The 18518-nt window shown below is 36.8% G+C and overlaps 1 protein-coding gene across 1 annotated transcript in view; it reads left to right on the forward strand.

Moving 5' to 3' along the window:
- The window catches only part of AR (androgen receptor), a 188723-nt gene that overhangs the window by 93220 nt on the left and 76985 nt on the right, over window positions 1-18518 (forward strand). Inside the window, 1 exon segment of the mRNA XM_027053706.2 lies at window positions 11208-11359. Within this exon segment, the coding sequence (XP_026909507.2) occupies window positions 11208-11359 (152 nt within the window).

An 18518-nucleotide genomic window follows, 5' to 3' on the forward strand; every position in this document is an offset into this window, starting at 1 on the left:
CCTTTATAATGTATGAATGATGAATTTTTGAATTAATAAGTGAATGGTATGAGTGATATCTCTTCTTCCTCCATTTATGACCCATGATAAGGATTACTCTGTGTGTGTGTGTGTGTGTGTGTGTGTGTGTGTGTGTGTGTGTGTTGGGGGAGGGGGAGGGAGTGATTTTGTAGCATGTGAAATATAACCTGGCTTGGAATATAAGGAAGGCTTCCACTATGGTAGAGTGAAGACTACCATAAAGCTACCCTTTCATAAACGCAACAAACACACTAGCAAAAATTGTGAAAATCAACTTCTCCAGAACTCTGGAAAGGAAAGAAAACTAGCAAAAATCTGAGGTGCACTTATTCAAGAAAAATGGATGTATGTTCTCTGATCACATGGAAGTAATTAGAAATCAATAGCAGAGGAAATATGTGAAACTCACAAATGTGGAGAATTAAATAACACATGCCTAAATAAACAGTGGATCAAAGAAGAAATCAAAAAGAGAAATGAGAAAATCCTTGACATGAATAATAGAAAAAATGTAACATACCAGAACCTGTGGGATACAGATAAGCTAAAGCAGTCTTTGAAAGAAAATTTAGAACTATCAATGCTTATTGCTGTAGTCTGAATGTCTGTGTTCCCCTTGAAAATTCATATGTTGAAATCCTAGTGCCCAATATAATGGGCAAATGAGGCCTTTGGGAAGTAGTTAGATATGAAGTGACATGTTCATGAATGTAATTAGTGCTTTTATAAAAGAATGCAATTAGAGCTTGCTTACCTTTCTACCATGTGAGGTTACAAGAAGTCTGCAATTGGAAGAGGGCCCTCACACAACAATTCTGGCACCTTGATTTAAGACTTTCTGCCTCTAGAGCCGTGATAGATAAATTTCTGTTGTTTATAAGCCATCCAGTCTATAGTATTTTGTTATACTAGCCATAACAGATTAAACTCCTATATTAACAAAGAAGAAAATGCTCACATCAATAACTTAACTTTCCAGTTTAGGAAACTAGAAGAAAAGCAAAATATTAATAAAGATTAAAGTGGAAATAAATTAAATAGAGAATAAGAATAATCAATAGAATCATTGAAGTCAAAAGTTACTTTGAAAAGATCAACAAAATTGACAAACCATTAGATTTACTAAGAGGAAACGATAGAAGACTCAAATCACAAAATCAACAATGCAAGTGAGGACATCACTACCTACCTTAAAACAATAAAACAGGATTAAAGGGGAACACTATGAACAACCATATGCCAACAAATTACATAACCTAGATGAAATGGGAAATAGTCAAGAAGACACAAACTGCATAAACTAACTCAAGCAGAAATAGAAAATCTGAATGGCTCTATAAAAAGTAAAGAGAATAAATATAATATTACTTCATTGTATTAGCAATATAATAAACTTCCCATACCATCTGCCACCATATAACCCATTACAATATCATTGACTATATCCTTATGCTATCCCTTTTATTCCCATGACTTATTCATTCCATAATTGAAAGCCTGTGGGTAGCTACACTTGTGGTGAACATAGCATAATGTATCAACTTGCAGAATCACTATATAGTACATTTAAAGTGAATGTGACATTGTGTCAGCTATACTCAAAAAAAATTTTTTAAACCAAAGAAAACAAACAAAACCACAGGGACATAGAGAGCCAGTACAGTATGAAGAATTCAAACTCTGGAGGGGGAATACCAGGACACTATGTACCTCCACCTTCATCTATTGAATGGAAATAATTATAAGTACCTACTTCTATCCGGGCACCAGAACTTATACACAGTAACAAACATTGCTTTTCAATTAAACAAAAAGAAGAAGAAGAAAGAAAGAAAGTAAAAAGAAACTCACCATTTTGGGAAGCCCAAATCTAGATGTCTTCACTGGTGAATTCCATCAAACATTTACAGAAGAATTAGTATCAATCCTTTACAAATTCTTCCAAAAAATAAAACAGGTGGAAACACTTCCCAACTAATTCTGTTGACCAATGTTACCCAATAACAAAACCAAAAAGAAAACTACAGACCAATATAACTTTTGAATATTAATAAATAAAAAAATCCCCAATGAAATAGAAAACCAAATCCAGCAACAAATAAAAAAGATTATGATCACAAGATGGATTTATGTCAATAACTTAAAATTGGGATTTATCTCAGGAAGGTAAGATTGGTTTAACTTCTGAAAATCAGTTAATTAATATAATGTACTATATTTAAGAGAATAAAGGCCCCATGATCATCTTAATAGATGCAGAAAATATTGGCAAAAAAATCTAACATTAGTTCACAATTAAAACATTCAACAGGAATAGGAGGGAACATATTCAAACTGAAAATAGATATCTATGAAGACCCCACAACTAATATCATACTTAAGTGACTGAAAACTTTCCCAGTAAGATTGGGAACAAGACAAGGATATCTGCTCTCACCATTTCTGTTCACCATTGTACTGGAGGTTTTATCCAGGCCAATTGGACCAAACAGCAAAAACAAACAAACAAAGATCTAAAAGGCATCTGTATTGGAAAGGAAAAAGTAAAAGTATCTTTATTCACAGATGATATAATCTTGTATATAGAAATTCCTAAAGAATCCATAATAAACTATTAGAACTAATAATGTAGTTCAGCAAAGTTGCTGAATACAAGATTGGTGTGCATAAATCAATTGTATTTCTGTATGTTAGCAAAGAATAATTTAAAAGTGATAGAACACAGTTCATAATATTATCAAATAGAATATTTACAAATAAATTTAGTGAAAGGTGCAAGACTTCTACAGTTAAAACTATGAAACACTGTGGAAAGATAAGATGTAAACAAATGGAAAAGCATTCCATTTTCATTGATCATAAACTTTAATATTGTTAAGATGACAGTATTCCTCATAGATTCAAGGCAATCCCTCCGAAAATCCAGCTGGATTCTTAGCAGAAATGGAAATATCAATTGTAAAATTCGTATTGAAATACAAAAAACCTAGAATAGCCAAAATAAATCAAAAGATGTTCAACATCACTCATCATCAGGGAAATTCAAGTGAAAACCACAATGAGATATCACTTTACACTTGTCAGAATGGCTAAAATCAACAACACAAGAAACAAAAAATAATGTAGAAGATAGTACGGAGGTTCCTCAAAAAGTTAAAAATAGAACTACCCTACAATCCAGCAATTGCACTACTGGGTATTAACCCAAAGAATACAAAAGCACTAATTCAAAGGGATACATGCACCCCTATGCTTATTGAAGTATTATTTACAATAGTCAAGATATTCCAATTAACAAGTAGCCCAACTGTCCATCCACAGATAAATAGGTAAAGAAGATGTGGTATATATACTACTAAGCCATAAAAAAGATTGAAATCTTGCCATTTGCAACAACATGGATGGACCTAGAAGGTATAATGCTAAGTAAAATAAGTCAGTCAGAGAAGGACAAATACCATATGATTTTACTCATATGTGGAATTTAAGAAACAAAACAAATGGTCAAAGAAAAAAAGAAGAGACAAACAAACAAACAAAACAGACTCTTAACTGTAGAGAACAAAGATTACCAGAGAGGAGGTGGGTGGGGGGGAGATGGTGAAATAGGTGATGGGGATTAAGAGCACACTTATTGTGATGAGTACAGAGTAATGTATGCAATTATTGAATTGCTGTATTGTACACCTGAAACTAATGTGACACTGTATGTTAATTATACTGGAATTTAAAACACAAATAATCAACAAACAAAAAAAAACCCAAAACAATCTTGAGATAGAAGAACAAAGTTGGAGGATTCACACTTCCTGATTCCGAAACTTACTAAAAGCTACAGCAATCAAGACTGTGTGGTCCTGGCATAAGTATGACACATAGAGACCAATGAAATACAATTGAGACCTCCCCCCAAATAAACCCTTACATTATGGTTAAATGATTTTCAACAATGATAGCATGCCCATTCAATGGGAGAAAGAATAGTATTGTCAACAAATAGGACAATGGTATATTCACATGCGAACAAATGAAGTTCTTTTTTTTTAAATAGGAATGTCTTTTTTTAATGTTTATTTATTTATTTTTGAGAGAGAGAGAGAAAGAGAGAGCACAAGTGGGAAGGGTCAGAGTGAGAAGGAGACATAGAATCTGAAGCAAGCTCCAAGCTGTCAGCACAGAGCCCCATGTGGGGCTCGAACTCACAAACTGTGAGCTCATGACCTGAGCTGAAGTTGGATGTTTAACTGACTGAGCCACCCAGGCGCCCCCACTTTTTTATACCAAAAATTATCTCAAAATGTATCATGGACCTAAATGCTGGAGCTAAGTCATTAAAACTCAAAGAAAATGTAGGAGTAAATCCTTGTGACCTTGTGTTAAGCAATGTTTTTTTTAGCTTATAACACCAAATGCATAGAAACAACAGAAAAAAAAACGATACATTGGACTTCATCAAATTTTAAAACATTTATACTGCAATCAATACCATCAAAAAAGTAAAACTCTAACCCATGGAGTGAGAGAAAACATTTGCAAGTCATGGATATAAGAGTATTGAATCTAGAATATACAAAGAACTCTTACCATTCAATGATTAAAAGGCTAATAGCCAGCCCAGTTTTAAAATGTGCAAAGACTGGGGCACCTGGGTGACTCAGTCGGTTAAGCATCTGACCGGCTCAGGTCATGATCTCGCGGTTCACGAGTTCGAGGCCCCCATCAAGCTCTGACAGCTCAGAGCCTAGAGCCTGTTTCAGATTCAGTTTCTCCCTCTTTCTCTGCCCTTCCCCTGCTCATACTCTGGCGCACACTCACTCTCTCGCTTGCGCTCTCTCTCTCTCTCTCTCAAATAAATAAAACATTTAAAAATTAAAAAAAAATAAAATGTGCAAAGACTTTGAATAGACCTTTCTCCAAAGAACATGTACAAATGAAAAATGTTCAACACCATTACTCAATAGAGAAATGCAAATCAAGACCAAAATATGACATCACTTCACACTCACTAAGGTGACTATAGTAAAAAAGACAAATAGCTTGGATGTGGAAAAATTAGAGCCAGTATACATTACTGGTAAAAATATAAAATGGTGCAGCCACTTTGGAAACTAGCCTGGAGGTTTCTGAAAGTGTCACCATTTGACTTTTGAAATAGTAATTTCACATATTATATATATATATATATATATATATATATATATATATGTGTGTGTGTGTGTGTGTGTTTATATATATATATATGTGTGTGTGTGTGTGTTTATATATATATATATATATATATATATATATATATATATATATTCATTGCAGCAGTATCCATAAAAGCCAGAGTGAAATCAACTCAAATGTCCAGCTGATGAATGGATAAACAAATGTGGTATATCCATGTAATGGAATATTACACAGAAATAACAGATGAAGCAATGATACATGCTACAATGTGGATGAATCTTAAAAACAGTATGCTAAATGAAAGAAGCAAGTCACAAAAGATTGTGTTGTATAATTCCACTTATATTAAATGTCCATAAAGGGCAAATCTTTAGAGACAGAAATTGAATTAAGATCTGAGAGAAGGAAGAGATGGGGAGTGACTGCTAATGGGTACTGGATTTATTTTTGGAGTCATGAAAATATTATAAAATCAGTTTATGGTAATAGTTTGTAGTAAAATTAGTTTGTGAATATGCCAAAATAGGTGAATTTTATGGTATGTGAATTATATATCAATAAATTTGTTAAAAACCAAATTAAATTAAACCTAGGTTATAACACAAGTATTATATGTCCTTGGCAATTTAGAATAGCAGGAGAATATGGATTTGGGGGGAAATGATGCCCAGTTTGAATCCTGGCTTTGCCACTTAGTAGCCATATGAACTGAAACAGGTAATTTACCTTATCTAAGTCCCAGTTTGCATTATTTTCAAAGGAATGGTAATCATATCTACCTCAGAGCTGGGTTTTTAGAACCTAGTTCTCCAATCTCTCCTTTCTTCCACTTTCTCGTGAGATTATTATAGTAATGGCCATCTGTGAAAAAGTGTGCCAGCAACAGAGTGGAATGTTTAACTTCCCAAAATCTCATTGAATCTTTATAGCAATTTTGTGAACTCTATATTTTTATGCCCATTTTACATGTGAATAAAATGACTTGTTCAAGGTTTTTCTGTTAGAAAGTGGTAAAGTTGGGCATGAAAACCAGATCTTCTACCTATTATATCTTTCCACTTCAACAAGGCCTTACTAAATTGGAGAAGTGGAGAGCTGTGATGTAAAGTCAGGTAGTACTTTTAAAAAGAAAACATGACTATTCTCTTGGATAGTCATCAAATTTTAAATCTCAGACTTAGATGGGAAAAGAAAGCTACCAGACTTACCTTGTTACTTTGTTAATTTCTCCACTGAAATAACCCTTGTGCCCATAAAGAAGTAGGCACAAGAGACCTATGAGGAGAAATTAACTTTGAACTCTTGAATTTTATTATAAAAATTCATGTAGAGTTGTCATTATATCCCACAATGTGGTTAACAAACAATATATTTTAGGTTACTAAACATCAGGAAAAATATGATGCTTTTATAAAGATGTTTGGTGGTTTTCTAAATTTCTTCTTGTTTGAAAAGTGCAGTGATATTTATCAAAAAGCTACACTTTTAACACATCTATCCTTTTTTCCCCTTATCTATACACTTGTATTTACCTTTCCCTAAATGCGCTGGATAGCCAAGAAGGATGGTCTTTTTTATTTTAAGGATATTAGACATCTCCCCTATTTTTATGGTAAAGCAAAAGGTGCAGGCAACCTAAACTTACAATGCAGCTATTATGTGGCAGGCACAGGGGGAAGGGCTTAACATGTACTATTTAATGTAATTCTCGCAAAAGCCCTCTAGATAGAAAGTATCCCCACTCTCCACATGAGACAAATGGAGTTCAGAGAGCCTTAATGACTGGGACCAGAGTTCAGTGGTGGATGCAGGATTCCAGCCCACCTCTGCCTGGCTCCAAAGCCCTGCTGAGTTGACATTCATCCTTCAAACAAGGAGCACTAGTCTATGACTTCTGCATTTCACATTGGTTCCACAGTTCTTGGAGAATTTGCTTAAAGTAGTCAGACCCTTTAAAGTATTTTCAACTCAGACAGACAGACAGACAGACAGACAGACTGAGATTATAGGCAGGTGCTGAAGATTTCTGAGCCCAACTTCTCCATAGTTGAGCTGGCATTTGTAGACCTATAGCTTCTAGTAATCCACTTTTATTTAATTAATTGTGAAACTGTTGAAGTGGTATTCTGGTTTAGGAAACTTCCATTTTATATGGCAGCATTTTTCCTTCAGACCCATAAAACTGAGTGCACTGCATTGGGATAATAAGTGAGCATGTACCCCGGGGGAAGCAGGAAGAAATATAAACATTCCATGCAAAATCTGAACTTGCTTGTTCTCAGAGCAAACCTTTGCTACATTTGCACTTAGGATGTTATTTAGGAGAATGTTAGAAACTCTCAGTTTTTTTTTTTCTTTCACTATGTGCTGTTGTAGCCATACAAAGCTTTCATGTAACATATCAGTTAGTTATGCAGCATAGTAATAAAATGAACAGTCATGAACCCTGGTTAAAGAATAAGAGCATTTACACCATTTTTCTTTGTTTACTGCTGTAACTGCAGGACTTACAATGGTGCTTGGTATGTAGTAGACACTTAATAAATATTTTTAAATGAATACATAAATACATAAACTTGTATCCTCCTTCCTTATATCATTAACCACAGTCTCTCCTTAGAAGTAACCATAATCCTATATTTGGGGTTTATTATTCACTTGAATGTTTATGATTTTTCAAATATATATTACCAAATTATATTTTGTTTACTTTTGCCTTTTTTGGGATATGTATGTAATGGTATCATAATATATAGGCTATTGTGATTTATGTCTTTTATGTAATATTAGATTGTAAGATTTACCTATGTATACCTGTATTCTGTTCCTCATTATTGCTGAATTGTATTTTATTGAATGAATGTGCTGTAATTTATTTATCCTTTCTCCTTTCAGTGGATGTTTATCATTTCTGTTTTTATAAATATAGCTGCTATGACACCATTCCTGACTTGCTTGCTGGTACAAATGTGCATGAGTTTCTGTAGGATATAAACCTGGGATTGGAACTCTTATTACAGTTTTCATTTACAATGTCCAATGGTCAGCCCATAAGGCAGAACTGAAATGTTCCTTTTGTCTACACTACACCAGGGTCAGTGGAAGTGCTGTCCAAAATATTTTTCCAGAAAGAGGAAGGGTAGGTAGGTAAGCAGAGACCAGCCTGGTGAGGTTAGCAGATATCTCAGGCCTTTAGTCAAAGTGGGCTGTAATTAGGAAAGTTCAAATTCTAAAATTGCCTTTATTATTTCTCTTCTTCTTCCTCTTCTTTTACTGTTATTTTTATAAGTGGTGTGTTTTATTGAACTCATATCTAATGAACAAAATATTGATGACTTTCTTCAGTCTTAAACATTGATTATAAATTTTATTAATTAGATTATTTTGAACTGCATTTTAAATTGTAATATGATGAAAATTTCTGTTTCATAAAGTCTCTTTTCAAGAATACCTGTTATTTATTCAGGTTTTCATGTTGTATATCTAATATTTATTTTCCAATTATATGATAAAATTACTATAATTATAATTGTCATCTCGTTTATCCAAATATACCTTTATGCCTTTCAAAAATCATTCCTGTCTTTGAGGTGCTTCCTTATCTGTAGCAATCTGCACTCTGCCTTACCATATCATCTACTATGTTGTGTTACAGTTCCTTGATTCCTGTATTTCTTCTGTACTAGATAGTAAATTTCTTAGAGGCAAGAATAATATATTGATTATCACAATGTCCCCAGAACCTAATCCTTTGCGAGGTTTGTAAGGCCAAGTGCTAGGAATTGAGTTGACTACATCTATCTAATATCAACCTTCAATTTTATAACATGATTAGTCATGGATTATGAACCAGCACTTTGGAGGCAGACTTACCTAGGATGGAATCTGGCATTACCATTTATGACATGAGTGGTCTTGAACAAGTTTAATTTTCCTGAACATCAGTTTCCTCTACTATGATATACAGATGATACAGAGCTATTTGGCAGGGTTTGGAGGAAGATTAAATGAGATGATATACATGAAATGGCCTTGCTTTTATTTGAATGGCTTGCATTAGTTTCAGAAGTCAAAAAAAGAGAGAAAAGGATGAAGACACTTGTAAAAACAAACAAACAAAAAAAAACTTCTGCTGCTTCTCCTTATTTTATGAATGAGGATAGGGACACATTCTTTACCCAAGGAAATGAAAATTTTAGCCAAAGAGATGATGTTCTTAGCATTTAGCCCATTTATATATGGGAAGTGAGCTATTTTCCTGTGGAACTGGCGGTCCTGCTAATCCTGGTTTGATAGGCAGACTCCTGCTGGCTTTCCAGTCAAGGTAGGAAAGTGAGATCTTTTGGGGGAGAAAAGATAGCCAGCTGCTGGGTTTACATATAAGCTGAATTTTTTTAGTGATTTCTGCAGTACTTGGGACATGAATAAAGGCTAATATTTGTGTCTTAGAGGTAAAGTGCTTGTCAAGTATAGCCTAAGCAAAAATATTCTTTGCTCTTGCCCTTGCCAGGGCTGATCCCTGGTTATTGATGGGAAGATAACATTTCATGCTTTTTTGGATTCTGATAACTATGCTGAGCTTGATAGAGCCATGTGTGTAGAAAGTAAGAGAGTAGCAGAAAGATAATAGTGTAATGGAAACTATGTTGGATTTGGAGCCAGTTAGTCCTGGGCTTGTTGTCAAATCACTTTGGACTTTACCTCTCTGAATGTGAGTTTGTTCATTTGATGTAATCATGACCAAAAAAAAAATGTTTCTCAGAGTTGTTTTGACGTGTAGAAATCACCCAACACAACAAACAGACTGCCATTAAGACTTATTTTCCTTCCTTCCTTAGTAAGGGAGAAGTGCTCAGAAAAAAAAAATATGGCTACATTCCTGTGGATGAGAATATGGGGAATTATCATCTACCTGAGGCAGATTAACCCAGGACATCATTTTTTTTTAATGCTTAGACATAGGGTATAGGAGAGAAAAATAATTTGACTTTTGATTAGTAAGAACCATATTTTATTTGTTTAAACTTGAATTAATTACAAGAGACTCAGAATTTTACTTCTATTAAGGTTTTAGGATTGGCTTTCTGACCCTCTCCTTCATATCCATCTGAAAGGACTCAGATACAGATCTTCTTAGAGATAAGAAGTTTAGACTAGATGACTCCTGAAGCTCCATCCTATCCTAAAGACCCTATGGGTATTTTAATGGCCAAGTGTTGAGGTGGTAGCCTGAGAAATTTCCAGCATCACTGTGTGTCATTTCCCAACAAGAACCTCAGGTGTAAGGATTTTGCTATTTTATATTGCAGAATGGAGGTGAGGGGATGTCTACATGATCTAGAGAGATGACTAAGGAAAGTGAGGGAATGGCGGGGGAGAAGACCAAAGAAGGCTGGTATGATAACACTAATCATGATCCCTCACTTGTGTATTCATTTTAAAGGCTTTTTATCTTTTTATATAATTTATACTGCCACTCACAATAGAGCTCAGTAGGATGGGCAATACTATTCCTATTTACAGGTGAAAGTGAGGCTTAGAGAACTAGAGCAAAGGATACCAAACTGCTTTGTTGCTTAGTCTCTTTTGACCATAGATCTCCCTTTGGATAAGGTAAGGCCATATAGCTGGGTTGATACCATTTAATTGCTCTAAAATTATTTCCTGACCATCATTTTAAGTTAGATACCTTAACCTCAGCACTCAGGTTTCTGTCTTCATCTATCCCTCATGTAAACATAGCCCATGAGACTGGCTGACCCCAGAGAACTTCTTGAATTCCTTAGCAGGATCTAAAAAGGCTTGTCCACATGACAGGAAACCCCACAGATGTCATCACTAGAAGTAGCAGAAAAATCAGCTTCACACTGACTCAAAGAAGCAAGAAATAATCTTGTTTTCTAAATAATAATAATTTACACATGTAAATTTGCTCCTAAAGACCTCAGACTTCTATCCTCTTATTTCTGCTAGGCACTGACATGTGTTGCATTGTTTCTCCTGTGTCTTTCCAGTTTGGAGACTTCCAGGGACCATGTCTTACCCATTGACTATTACTTTCCGCCCCAGAAGACCTGCCTGATCTGCGGTGATGAAGCTTCTGGCTGTCACTATGGAGCTCTCACTTGTGGAAGCTGCAAAGTGTTCTTTAAAAGAGCCGCTGAAGGTAAGGGGTCTTGCACACTCACTTCTACCTCCCTTTCTTCTTTATCTTATATAGAGATACACCAATCTTCCAGAGCCCAGGATTTTATCATTTCAAAGTTAGAGTCGCTGGTGGCACCCTCTCAAAGAACCTAACAGCCTAAAGAAACAAGTTTTCATACTTGCTGGTCCCCTGGCTTCAGCAGCCTTGGTAGTACAGGCAATGTATTCAGTGAAGGTGGTCCCATCTGGTGCTTACAGCTTGGAAGGGTCCTACAAATAAAAGAAAATTAATTATTTGAAAAGATTTAATTTCTTCCCTGTTTGTGTTCCACTTTGTTGCATAGTGATGGAAAAATTGTCTTTATTAGAGAAGTCAGAAGTGGAGAAACCCCAACTGAGTCCCTAACCCATTCTCTGTAGTGAATATGGGAATGTTCCTTCACAAAGTCTCCCTGGCCTCAGCCCCAGAAACAAAGCAGACCATCAGTCTGTGCACCTGCTCCCTTCTGCTGCTGCCTTTTTGAGACCTCTTTGAATTAATAGCCCCTATATAAGTAGGGATCCAGAGTGATGAAACACTTTTGTTTTTTCCATAGACTTGCCTTCAGGATCTTTCCATTGGTCCAGCACCCCAAGCTAAGTTTCATCTTATATTTGGCTCAAGCCCCTGACTTCTTAGTCCTATTTAGCTTAGAACAGTTCATGTCTGATCCGCTACCAGAGGTGCTCAGCCTACATCCTACAGCAAGAACTGCCATTTCCAGACCTCCTATATATGCTAGTGACTCCTTCCTTCCCAATCAACCTGGGCTCAAACCTCCTATTCATCCACTGCCTTCCCCATCCTGTCCTAAGAGCTTGTTTTCACAAAGGGACACTGATAAACAGCCCATAGACAGACATACTCTGCTCTGGGGGCACACCCAGTTGCCAAACACCAGTATCTACTCCTGCCTTCACTTTCTACAAAGGAAATACTTCCTTCCAAGACCTATCCTTCTCTTTCTTTAGCCTAGAAGTATTGAGTTCCAAGTCAGAACCCAAACAGGCAGCCTTTCCTTATGTAAGGGCTATAAACCCTGAGGACACTCTTAAAAGTGGCAGGTATATAAGCCACACCTTTCACCAGAAATGTTATAGCACCCACCAGAGGACAACAGAAGCATCAGAGAGCTTTTGGCATCTAGACAAAAGGTGCAAAGCAGGTGCCCTTTACTAGTTTTTGCATTGGTAGCCATTTGGAATGATTATTGCCTTCTCATCATTTTAGCCACGTGGCAGGAATACTTATAAAACAGAAAGTCATTATTTTGTTTTCTTCCAGTCCCCAAAGCAACAACGAGACAGCTAGAATTTAGTATTACTGAAAATATGCTGCATGTTCCTTCCATACCCCCAAGTGGCCTATTGCTACTGCTTGTACTGGGACAGTTTGATGTGCAGGGCCCCAGTACTTAGACCTAGGCAGTTTGGAAAGAAACACAGAGAGCAGTACCTGCTTTTCTTAAGAGTACTTACACAAGGATAGCTGTCAGATAGGAAAGCAAGGAATAGCCCCCAATGACTTCAGATCATCTCACCCCAACTTCCCCAGTGGATTCTGCTTCCTCCCTCTACCCCATCATCCAGTAGGCCTTGTCTGTAGAGCAGAGAATAAACCAGGGCACCTATCTAGAGACTGTGTGTCAGAAAGCCCAGACAGCACAGTAATAGCAGTCATATCAGATATGGGGAAAGAGTTCAAATAAGCAACTGAACAAGCAAATACAAGTCAAATAGATTAGATTGTATTTGATGCTGCCTCTGGTTTTATAGATCTGGGTCACAATACTGTTATTTTTGGAAAACAGGGAAAGTAATCAAACATTGTAAAAGGGAATATTTTGCTGTCATAACGTATTCCACATGGAAGCTTTGTTCAGAAGTTAGAGGTGAAGGAGGAAGGAAGGCAGAATGGCAGCTGGCAGGGATTCCTGGGAGGAGCTGTGCTATGGTGTGTATCTTGGACTATTTGAGAGCAAGGAAGCAGAGAGGGGTAATCACTCAACTTGCAGAACACTTGGAAATCCAGCAAGGTCTTAAAATGCTCTAGACCTTAGAATAATTTAAGTTATGGAAACTTGGTAGTATTTTCTTTGAGAAAATGAGCCTCCGTGGGCTCATGGGGCCAAATACTCTTGACTCTTTGACATACAAAAAAATCACAAATGGATTTCTTACAAAGCTGTGGATCCCCTTGGTTCCTTTGGAATATGAACCCCAGGTTCCAGTCCTGAGCCCTTTGAGGGATAGGAGAAGATGGTATAAACACACACACACACAGAAAAGAAATCAAAAAATGGCATTTTCTTTCTTCCTCCCATCTGAAAAACTTGGTGACTTGAGTTTACTACTGTCATTATCTCTGTTTGGAGGTGGGGGGCTGTCTTATTATCCACAGGAAACATTTATTGATTCCAATTTTTCCCCACTTTTACAATGTGTCCTTATTGCTCAAATGGCCTTTATGAAAGTGATTCTGAATCTGCTTTATTAAAACTTGGAATTCCACCTGTCTTGGAGAAAGTGGAGCACAAATCTTTCTTTTCCTCATTTGTTTGTTGTTGTCAGTTAAGTCAGACTGAGTATTCAGTGTTGATTACCACTTTATTCATGGTTTCAGAAATCTCTGGACTGGGCACAGGTACAAGACTTAAAAGCCTGGCATGTCAGACAGAAATCCATTTCTAGCTTTGGTAGATCATAAAGCATGAGGCTTTAATGCTGTCGTTGGTGCAAGGCTCAGCACAGAGTCAGTTGTAATCTAGCCAGATTTTCCTATTGAGGAGGAAGAGAGAGCCTCATATTTTCTCATTGTCAGTAATTGTGGGAGTTTGGGGTGAGGATTAGGCTAGTCAGGGAAGCATCTTCTATTTTGAGATTAAAAAAAATAATGGTGGTAGTCCATGGGGCTAAAATCACTAAAATATTTTTGGTTGTTGAAAGCTCAGTGAAAGTGTGTGTGTGTGTGTGTGTGTGTGTGTGTGTGTGTGTGTACATGTGCATATATACACACACATGCAGTTGGGGGAAGATCTGTGGGCTAGAAACAGGTATGAGGAGTGGGGTGGTGGGATGAACAGCGAGGTTACAGGGGAAGGCATACTGAATGCTATCTAAAAGGCAAGGAAGTCAAAGGAAGGTGATGCCCATACACAGGAGTAGAAGCTCAAAGGAGTTTTAGTTGTCTGTCTTTGGATAATTAATTTTCCTCTTTGGACTTCAATTTTCTCTGTAAAATAAGGGACTTAAACTAGATATTTTTAATATACCCTTCCAGTGTAGATGTTTATGACGATTCTACAAATTCAAAGCATTGTCACTATCAAAACTATTATTGGACCAAACAAACATGCATTTATACCTATATGCACTTTTGGTTTTACCTTCTTAACAGATAGTGAACCCTATCTCCCATTCTTTTAAAAATCAATTTTCAGATGATATAGCCATCTGGGAAAGTGCACTATGGATGGGCTAGGTTAAAATTCAGGACTCTGAGATTCCTCCTTTCCCCAGCATTGTGACCATAGTTGGTTAACTTCCTTTCTTTTCCATTTTCTCATCTGGAAAATCAGGATATAAATCCCCATATTTACCACATCATGTTTCAAAGAGGGTTAATTAGTTCATTATGTACACTGTGTGCTCAAGAATTTACTATTTTTCAGACATTTTCTAGTAAAACATTGGAGATTGTACATCCATTTGTTTTGTACACATGGAGTGCTGTTTGGTACACATCATAAAATTGAAACTGTAGTTTACATTCTGGACTCAAAGAATTACACCATCCTCGGTGATGTTTACAATATGTCCCAATTTAGTATTCCTGGCAAATTTTATATAAGTATGGCTTTGATTCCGTCTCTCACCCCAGGTTTTTGTGAGGGAAGAAATGGAAGTGAACCCTCATTGAACTCTTTCTGTCCTTTAAATCCACTCTTTCCCACCTCAACTCATGTGGAATTGAATGTTAACTTCTTGTTTGGAGACTTGCAGAGAGTTTTTTTGTGCTTTTCAGTGTCCTCTTGACTCCCTCGCTTTTTCAGTAACATTTCCCGGGGGCAAATTAGCTATGTTAGAAGGATCTGCTTGCAGCGTCACCAGAGCCTTGATCAGGTATCTTTGGCCAAAGAGTTGACTGATCCTGATTGCACTGATCCTGGATATCTTCTCACAAAGTTCCTCTTATCTTTTATCTGTCTCTGGTTTTTGTAAATGTCAAAGCCAGGCTTTAGATCTGAGGTCAGCAAACTTTTTCTATAAAGGACCAGGTAGTAAATATTTTGGGCTTTGTAGGCCATATGGCCTGTGACTCGACTATTCAACTCTGCATTTGTAGCCTGAAAGCAGTCCTAGACAATTTGTAAGCTAATGGGTGTGGCTGTATTACAATAAAATTTTATGGGCACTGAAATTGAAATTCATTTAATTTTCACATGCCATTCAGCACTATTTTTGTTTTGATTTTTTTTCAGCCATTTAAAATCTAAAAATCATCCTCAGCTCTTAAGCCACACAGAAACAAGTGGCACAGTGGATTTGGCTTGTGGACTGTAATTTTTGACTCTTGCTTTAGATGGTCACTTATGTGCTTACAAGTCTGCAGACTAAATTTAACTCTTTCCAATGTTCTAGTATTTTATTAACTCTCTAGTTCATCTAATTTTAAACATTCTTCTGAGTGACCAGAGTTTGCACATCTTGGTTTTCCAAAATACCGGATCTGGTGGCCTCTAGGTATTGAGCATTTTTACTAAACAGGAAAAAAGTAAGTTAATCTAGGAATGCTAGAAGAGAATACATTTTTTTTTTCTAATGATCTAGTAGATCACTCTCCTTTGCAATACCCAGAGAAATTGAAAATATTTCATATGTTCTCTAGACTTTGGCACCATAAATATGTGGATGACTATGAAATCTACATGAATGAGTTTTGCTGGATGCCACATATACCACAGATGGTAAAGAGGAAGGACTTTGGAGACTTTCTGGTACTAAGTGTTATGGAAAAACTTTCTGTCTGATAGAAAACAGGGCCAAGGTGGTCAGCTGAGTTATGGATCTGCCATATATTTCCCCATGATTCTTTGTCTTTACACATTTGCTGGCATAATTCTTGCTGTCCCCACAAGACTAGATCACAGGCCTTCAGAATAAATAATTTAGCTCTATAACCCATTGCAGTTGATACCCACTTGCATCTCTCATTAGTGCCCAATTTGGGAGCCAGGTCAAGAATTTGCCATTGCTGCTATACAGTGCCCTGTGCCTGCTTATTTATAGCATGCACATTTTATGAAAGCAATGATTAACAGGAAGTTATGTCACTTCCAAAATCTTCCTAGTCCATTGCATGCTTCCACTTTGTGTTACTATTTCCCAATCTGTTACATTTTTAAAGCCCATGTATTGAAGCTAGAACATTTTTTCAGTCCTCCACAGAATCTCTTGGTAATTGTGAAACTATGTGTAGTAGATTTTTGCATTTGGCTGCTATTGCAAAGGCAAACATTAGAACCACTTTTTCTTCAAAGGTAGGAGTTATTTCTTACTTCTATGGGCTCTAGTCCCATAGGAAGAAACACACTATGCTTCAAAATGACCAAAATCTGTGATGAGCCATTATTTCAGAAAACAGTCTCTTCAGTTATAACAGCTATGCGTGCATACTTCTGGAACCTATCGTTCAGGTGTTTTCATGCTCCTTTTCATGGCTAGGCAGCTGCTTTCAGCATTCTAAGTAGGCAGGTGCACAGAAGAGGGTACAGAAGAGGAAACTCCCTCCTATACAAAAGAGAAAACTGAGGGGCACCTGAGTGGCTCAGTCAGCTGAGCTTCTGACTTTGGCTCAGGTCATGATCTCATGGTTCCTGAATTTGCACCCCAGATTAGGCTCTCTTCTGTCAGCGCAGAGCTCACATTGGATGCTCTGTTCTCCTCTCTCTCTGCTTCTCCCCTGTTTGCACTCTCTCTCAAAAATGAATTTAAAAAAGAAGAAACTAATATTTAGAGGTGAATGTCTCTTTATAAAGGGAATAAAGATTAGAATTCTCAGTCCCTTTGCTTCCAGTCTTTGTTGCTATTCCTGAGGCACCCCAGTGGAATCACCATAGCCTCCTGACAGACAAGTGCCTAGAACAGGCCTGGTAGTAATCTGCTCATTCATTCAGCCAGTAAACATTTACAGGGTGCTTACTACATGTGGGGTGTTGGGATCACATACTCAAGGTACAGAGCTTGTCTCAAGGAGCTTGGTGATCATAATCCTGGACATCTTTAAAGCTCTTCAGTGAATGCAGGGCCACTATATCCACTGCCCATTTGAACTTCAAAGCCATCTGAGATAGAAGGCAAAGTTATCCTTCTCATTTTCCACATAAGCAAACTGAGGCTTTGACAGTTAATCAACATGTAGTAAATGGAATAGCTGGAATTTGAACCCAGGTGTTCTGAGTTCAAAGGTAACAGTCACTCTGCTATAGTATAGCTTCCCCTCAAATATATAAACATACTAACCCAAAGTAGAAAGAAAGGGTTCTTATGTCTAGGCAAATAAGAAAGCCAACAGTGAAGAGATGACAGAAGTTAAGAAAGACATAAGTACTGTGGGGAGAAACCAAGGAGACACTGAGTAGCACTAATTTGAGGGAGCTTGTCTTCCTAAGAAAGCCCCAAATATTTAAAAGAGTTGGTGGTGAAAAGAGCAGTTTCTTCATTAGGTAGAGCTGGGGACATGTGAGCCATAGTCCTTCCACCATCTCCTACTCTTCATAGGGAAAATTCTGATTCTGATAAAATCAGCATTAGTAGCTCTTCATTCACTCTCATCACACATGCACAGTACAGAAAGCATAGTTTAACACCTTTTATCAAGAGAATTTTGCTCATTACCAAGCTAACGGAAATGCTCAGAGACAAAGCATATACATACAAATGGTAGATCCCTGGTTCCTTGACCCTTGGCTTTGAGACTTCTCAAAGTGTACCACAGAATGTTTTCCATGGGGCCAGGAGTAAGAGAAATTTATTTTCCTCCTCTTTGATGTCAAAAACAGAAAATACTGTATTTTAGGACAGAGGTTAAAAGCCACAAAGTCTTGTCCTCTATCAGTGTTTTAAAATTTTGATCTTCC

Source organism: Acinonyx jubatus, chromosome X (assembly GCF_027475565.1).
Source record: "Acinonyx jubatus isolate Ajub_Pintada_27869175 chromosome X, VMU_Ajub_asm_v1.0, whole genome shotgun sequence".
Lineage (NCBI taxonomy): Eukaryota > Metazoa > Chordata > Mammalia > Carnivora > Felidae > Acinonyx > Acinonyx jubatus.